Source organism: Sceloporus undulatus, chromosome 2 (assembly GCF_019175285.1).
Source record: "Sceloporus undulatus isolate JIND9_A2432 ecotype Alabama chromosome 2, SceUnd_v1.1, whole genome shotgun sequence".
Taxonomy (NCBI): domain Eukaryota; kingdom Metazoa; phylum Chordata; class Lepidosauria; order Squamata; family Phrynosomatidae; genus Sceloporus; species Sceloporus undulatus.
In genome coordinates this window covers 24,995,459-25,002,675 of record NC_056523.1, presented here as the reverse complement: position 1 = coordinate 25,002,675, position 7,217 = coordinate 24,995,459, and the positions used below count along the sequence as shown (strand labels likewise).

The 7,217-nt window shown below is 37.2% G+C and overlaps 2 protein-coding genes across 4 annotated transcripts in view; both read right to left on the bottom strand.

The window, feature by feature from the left end:
- Positions 1–1,575: 1,575 nt before the first annotated feature.
- On the bottom strand, positions 1,576–6,253 carry HTD2 (hydroxyacyl-thioester dehydratase type 2). The gene is made up of 2 exons (XM_042454400.1): positions 6,181–6,253; positions 1,576–2,418 (listed from the first exon to the last, which is right to left on the bottom strand). Exon 2 carries the CDS (start codon positions 2,318–2,320, stop codon positions 1,796–1,798), a length of 525 nt encoding a protein of 174 aa, XP_042310334.1. The 5' UTR covers positions 2,321–2,418; positions 6,181–6,253; the 3' UTR covers positions 1,576–1,795.
- Positions 2,281–7,217, bottom strand: part of RPP14 (ribonuclease P/MRP subunit p14) — an 11,010-nt gene continuing 6,073 nt past the window's right edge. For all 3 annotated transcript variants that reach the window (XM_042454403.1, XM_042454401.1, XM_042454402.1), the window contains 3 exons: positions 6,902–6,978; positions 6,181–6,259; positions 2,281–2,418 (listed from right to left, as the gene is read on the bottom strand). In XM_042454403.1, the coding sequence (XP_042310337.1) occupies positions 2,362–2,418; positions 6,181–6,259; positions 6,902–6,978 (213 nt within the window). In that variant the 3' untranslated portion in view covers positions 2,281–2,361. The remainder of the gene's footprint in view (positions 2,419–6,180; positions 6,260–6,901; positions 6,979–7,217) is intronic.

Below are 7,217 nucleotides of genomic sequence, written 5' to 3'. Positions count from 1 at the left end.
GGAGAATTTAGGATCCTAACATAATCTTGACCCTAATGAAATTGTTAGGAATAAAGGACATTTTGAATATGTGTATTAAGTCTTCAGCCCAGAGTTCTGTACTACCAGCTAAATGTGAAGTTGGAACTGTGCAATCCTTCTGAGGTGGAATTGAATCTCCCAGCATTCCTCACCAGTGGCTAGGCTGGTTTGGTCTGATGAAGTTGCAGCCCAGCAACACGACTCCTCCCTGATTCAAAGCAACCACTGAAGAAGGTACCTGCTCAAGGAACACTTTATTTGGCTATTTTTATTTGCTTGTTTTCTAACCATTTTCCTACTTAAGTTGAATGAATGGGCCTATCAAATCTATTATAAGCTCTCTTGCTTAAGAGTTGTTGTTGGTGTCACAATGAGACTAACAAAGGGAAGAGGAACTCCGTAATCATAAATTGAGTGACCTTGTGTCTCACGACTCCTCTTCCTCATAACTAGCATTTATCTGGGGGCATCCAAAAGGCCCTCAACTTATTAAACACATTGACACCATCTTTTCCCAAATTGGTGCCTTTGAGACATGTTGGACTATAGCCCCCATTATCTCTAACTAGCACAGCAACAGGGTATCTTTAGTAGCATTTAGATACTGACCTTCCTCTTCTAGTGGGCAGTCCTTCATTTTTACTTCAAGTTTTATTAATTTTTATTGCTGTCTCTTTCACATTTTGCTGTTTTAACATTCTAATACTTTTGAGCCAATTTACTTGTTTGTATTGTGAAAAATACATTTTTATTTATTGTGTTTATAAACGTAAATCTCCAAGAAGAAATAGCCAGTTTGCTGGTATATCAATATTTAAAATAAATAAATAATGATGGGATTATAATCCAACATATCTGGAAATTGGGGAAGCCTGCTGTACAGGCTTGGTCTGAGCGCTATACTCCTATGCAAAACAACAAGGAGCTCAAAGGCAACCAAAAAATACTCCATAAAGGCAGGGGTTTATACACAGACCCTTAAAGGGAAAGGGAAATGACTGAATGTGGGGTAGAGAAAAAATTATTCATCAAGTAATTATATGTTTCTATTGGAGAATGTCCCAAACAATGTGCAGATACAGGAAAAAAACCAAGCATGTCTTAGCATGTCACAGTGCAGATCTTCCTGTACAGGGTGATGTGAAAGCATAAACGGTTTAAGGAAGAAGAACGACTTTAATGTACACATAGAGAACAAATCTATCTGTGGCAGTTCTCATTAGTAGATGCTAGCAATTAATGTCTGGGGTTAATCTCATCAACCTGTCTTTCCTGTGAATCTCCACAAGACATTTGCTGAGCCACTGTTTACTGATTGAAGAACTACTGCAAATCACTGGTCTAAACCAAGATAATTGCTCTGCATTTTCTTCATCAGTTGATCTGGCCAGTAGATAAGCTCAAATTTTAAAACTTCAAAGTTCACATACTTTTTAATATTTCTATCTGGACAACAGATAGAGGCCTTCTGGGGCTTCCCACAGTTCTTCATAAGAGGTATTTTCAATACAGTTTTATAGACGGGAGGGCATTGTCAAAATGAAATACAAAGCATTCCAAGTTTCCAGCAAATTTAGTTGATTTGGGATTTCAGAAATTTTGCAAGATGGGTTAAGACCACACAAAATGTTTACAAGACATGGTTAAAGAAGACAGGATACATTTTTCATGTCTTGTATAATTATACTGTTGGCAATATGCTTCATCCTTCTAAGTAATCAGATATATACCCACTCCTCATGACTTCTGCTCCAGAATATGATGCACCATGGAGTTAGATCTGGGACTTCTGGTCCTCTGGCACCATGACTTTAACAGTACCTTCCATAACAGTCTTGCCACTTTCTACAACTGTACATGACACTGAAATATAAGCAAGACTTCTCTTCAGTTTCTTAACTTCTGCTGAGGCCAAAACCTCCTCTCCAGCATATAAAGGGTTTGGAAATTTAATTTCCTGAGAAAGAAAAACACATCCATGCCCAGGCATTTTTGTACCTAGAATGGCAGAGATAAGTCCATTGATTAAAACCCCATGTACAATGGTTCTGCCAAATCTTGTCTTCCTTGCATATTCCTCATCTAGGTGTAATGGGTTTGTGTCCCCTATTAAGTCAGAAAAGGTGACAATATCCTTCTGTGTAAAAGTCTTAGTCAGCTCAGTCTTGTCTCCAACTTGCATGCATACAGGCTTAATGTAGGGTTGAGTGAAGAATGCAGTGATGGCTTCTGATTTTTTGAGAAACAATCCTTGGAGACTCGGAGACAAAAATCTGCATCTGGGCAATGGTATCAACATTTTGGACAGTTCTTTTTCATTCAGTTGCCTTTTCTGTGGATTTAATCTAGCACCAGCTCTCTGCTGTTCCCAGCTAATGCAAGAAGAAATGGAGAGGTCTAGGGAGAAAGGAAAATGCAAATATATTTGTAAATCAGAAGCAGGAAGGTACTAGTAGCCAAATCAATTCCTTTAGCACAACAGTTCCCAAACTTTCGTCCTCCTGATATGTTAGACTTCAAGCTCCCAGAATTCCTAAAAGGTAGCTGAAGTGGCTAGGGCTGCTAGGAGTTGGTCCAAAATGCTTGTAGGACCAAAGTTTGGGAACTACTGCTTTAGCAGAAAGCAACATTTGAGCAACTCATGCTCAAATATGACAGTTGATTCATTATGATTAAAGGGCAGAAATGAGAGACATCAGTGAGGCTGACATATCACACACTATTCAACATTGTGTTCTAGTGTTCTTGCATGTCACAGTAAAGCAGGGATCCATGGAAACCCTGGCTTAATATGGATGAGCATTGTACTGGAGCCTGCTTGCTCCTGCTTTCAACAGTATTTAAACAAACCATTATGAAACAGGTGTGGTTCCCAACCCTTCTCCCTTTTCTCTGAGAGACTGCAGCTTCATTGAGGTTTCTTAGCTAACCTGTATCTATCTGGAGTTACCCCTAGTCAATGTTTGGTTACCTGGGCTTCCAATTTGTGAACAACAGTATTATCCAGATAGGTAGATTAACATCAACACTTCCCTTAAGGATTCCTTAAGCATTGGAATTTTGGGATATTTAACAATGTCTGGTAATCTTTTAGGCTATGTATTTACTTTTCAATTACAGACATCCACTCCTCTTGGGAGTACTACTATTTATTGCAGACATCACTAGGCTCATAACTTACACAGACAATTTAGACTGGCTTTTATTTACAAAGAATCCTGCCTTTTGCACAGTGTAACTCAGTCATCCATCAACTAAGAAATACAATTTCATCACTTGTGGAACTATAAATCTCAAAAAAGATATCTGTGGAAGAAACCACACATTTCCACAGCCATCTCTAAACATTAATCCATATGTCAATACAGATGCATCTGTTATACATTTCTCTAGCAGGCATTTATCCAAGCAGATAATATATATTTTACACTGCCTGTTATCTAGGAAGGAGGCTTACTGTCTCCTACCAGCCTCTTAAGAACAGTATAAGCAGCAGCTGTTAGAAAAGAGCCTTAAGTAGTGGTGGAAGTGATCAAGAGACCAGTTATCAGGGCCAGAGTCAGCATATATAGTATATCTAGCCCCTCCATCTCTACCTATCATGAGTGCATTTCACTGGTCTTTTATTATCACCTATTTAGAAATGAGATTTACTGTTGTACATTAACTGCAAATACAGTTTTGTTTATATTGTATTTGCTGATCCTCATATTCTACCAATGCTGGATGACCGTCACTGGTCTGGCTACCTGCTATCAAACATGACCCAGTATGATTAAAGTTTCTTTCACTAATTAAATACACTTTTCTGTTTCTCTCTCTCTATCTTGGCTAGACTCTCCCACTTTTACTTTATTCCATCTTATATTTATAGTTATGTGGCTGAACGTCTGGAACAGGCTCCGGTATATGCTATTAGCTCTATGAAGACACTCATCACTGAGTATACTTATTTCCTTTCTTTCAATATACAGACTTCTAGGCCCTAAAGTTTGCAAAAAAAAAATATTTTGGATAAATAAAACCCAAAGCCTGTAACAGTGGATCTTTCAGTCTATGCTTTATACACTGTGGTATGAGAACTCAACAGTGATCAGCTCTCTGGCTTATTTTCCTCCCAGTGAGCTAGAGAATAAATGCTTAAATGAACTCTGGATTATCAGAGAAAAGATAAGCCAGCCATGCTAGGTTTGCATGTCACAACAAACCATGGCCCGATGGTCCATCCCATTTTAATTACTTTAAGTGCATCTTCTGGAGCACTTAAAAATGGGCAACAACACTATAATGCATCCTCAACATTTTTCAGGATTATCTTATTCTATCAGAATTCAAGTAAAATTAGTCGATCGTGACAGGTAACTAGTGGTTTACATTCAGAAGGTGGTCCAGGACAAATGTAAGGCAGTGAGGAGAGGGGAGACCATTTTTGTAAGAGGTGACTTCAGAATGACTGAAGTAAAAATGTACTGTTGTTGCTATGTGCCCTCAAGTCTTTTGTGATTTTTGGCAAACCTACCATGGGGGTTTCTTTGCAAGACTAGTTCAGAAGGGGTCTGCCATTGCCTTCCTCTGAGAAAGTGTAACTTGCCTAAGGTCATCCAATGGGTTTCTAAGGTTAAATGGGGATTTGAATCCTGGTCTCTGAGAGTCCTAGTGCAAAACTGAAATCAATACAACATGCTGGCTCTATAACTACATTAGCAAAGTAACATAGAAAGAACCAAACACTTATAGCATGATGAGGTTCTTCCAAAGTTGAGCAATAAGGTTTATTTATGCGTTATTTAATTTCTATCTCATCTGTCTATATTAAGAATCAAAGGAAATGTACATTGAGACATAAAAGTACAGTATATTAAACAGACAAAAGATTTTAAAAAATACAATTCCACATTATTTCATCAAAACACACAAAGGGGGGGGGGGGAACCACACAAAGGTGTTATTTTTCAAATCAATCTCAAACAAAGAGATCTTGACTAAGATGAGCACAGTGTAATAAACATATTTCTACCAGCTGAATGTTCCTGGGCAACAGCCAAGCCTATTAACCAAACAAGGGCATTAACTAAGCTTTGAACTTTGATCAGGAGACAATGAAATGCAACTAACCAAACTGTATGAAACAGAACGTAAACGAATCAGCATAAATGAATGAACCAAATCAATGTCTCTCATGTTATGTCCCAACAATCACTCTAACAAACAACCTAGGCTCCACAGTGATAAAAATGAAAAGCCTAATTGTTTTCCAGGAAGTCTGGAATTTATATGTTTACAGACATTGTGTTTACAGATATTGTGTTATTATATTTACCAAATCATTTATCAAAACATTTATGTGTTTATTATGTTTATCATAAAACAGTGACAGAAACATAATTGGTAGTCTTTGGCAGGAAGCAACATATCAGTGACGCTCACTGGTGGACAGGAGATTAGAAGAAACACTGATTATTTAAAGCTGCTACCTGCATGTCAAAGGGTCACAAATGGATAATCTCTGGTGGGTAAGGTCAGGAGGAGACAGCATGTTACACTTATAGGATGATGTAAGGATTAAGGAAGAACAAATGCTTAGTAATTGTTATGAACTTCCTGCATCACACCTAGAATGGTCCTGTGTCCTACTGATGCTATTTGTACTAGTAGATGAGAACCACAGGTCCAACAATAGATCAGTTGCTCCACCCAGAAAGCCAACTGTAGCTACCTGGAATTGTTAGTGTTAGAGGGCAGAAATGAAACTACTCCAATTGTTTCATTATGAAAAAGCTATAGTACTTATCTCAAAATGTTAAATATTTACTAGGAAAAGCTAGAATATGTTTCTCAAAATGTTAATCCTTCCTAGAAATTCCTCATTTATACGTTATGCTACAGGTTGCTAATTATTTTTGGCCACTCCAGCAAATGTTAAAAATAGATCACCCAAATATAATCTACTATACACAAGTCATAAACAAATACTAAACAAACTGTGAAGTGAGCAGATATCACAAAGACATCTCCCTCTATCTTTAGGCTTCAACCCTATTTTGGGGTTACCACACAGAAATCATTGAGATTTATTTCTGAATAGACATGCATAGGGCTGCACTGCTATATGGTTTTATAATATAGGCTAAATTGACTGAATATTTTCTTAATGCTTACCTGTACTACCCTGAAAGCACAATTTCTGTTCTGATAGGAACCAAGCAATGTCAGAGCACTCCACAGCTTTACTAAGCCACTGTACAAATGATAGAATTAAGTACATTAATGAAAATTACCAGGACACTCCAGTAAAACAAGAAAAAACATGACATGATAAGTAAAAATAAAGATTACTAATCCTGCAGCCTCATTCAGTAAGATCTATAACCTTGCATTGCTAAAACTGTCCGATACACATTTTATGATGATCAATCAGAACAAACTGAGCAAACCTGATTTATTAACGCTGCACAATTAATGCTACCCTAACATGACAAACTCTCTCTTACTGTATAAAACATGCCCTTGCATAGGATTGGAAAAATCCCAGGAAACCTCTGGTTTTCAGAAGTTTGAATACTGCACTGGAACCTGTTTGCTTATTGTTAGCATAGTGAATGCGGACTGCTAAGTACTGAAGCCTGGCTTCTTGGAATTTGAAATATTTTTCCAATCATAAACTTGGAAAGAGCAATAAAACAATTTGTGAAAGAAGAGCTATGGACCCAAAATGATTATTAGATGACACTCATACAGTTGAGTGGAATCAGTACTACATAGATCATCCAGGCTTCTGATATCTTGGATAAACATACAATGACTATATTCATTTCAATTATTAGAGAGTCTTGCTTTATATGACAAAGCTTGCCAAAAATGCATATTCAACATTTCTTACCTATTAGGTACTCTAAGTATTGCAGACAAGTTTTTTTCTTCATAAGTCAATACATCAACAGGCAAAGCTGCTCCAACCTAAAAGAAAATGTGTTACTGTTACTAAAAAGTAAGTTTAATACTCTAACACAAGAATAAAGAAAACCCTCCTGGCAACTTAAGTTGCATTCCCACATTTAAACACCATACCAAGTGTACAGACATCATTACAAGCTTGGTAAGTAGATCAAGCTAAACAAAGTTGCATTCCCACATTTAAACACCATACCAAGTGTACAGACATCATTACAAGCTTGGTAAGTAGATCAAGCTAAACA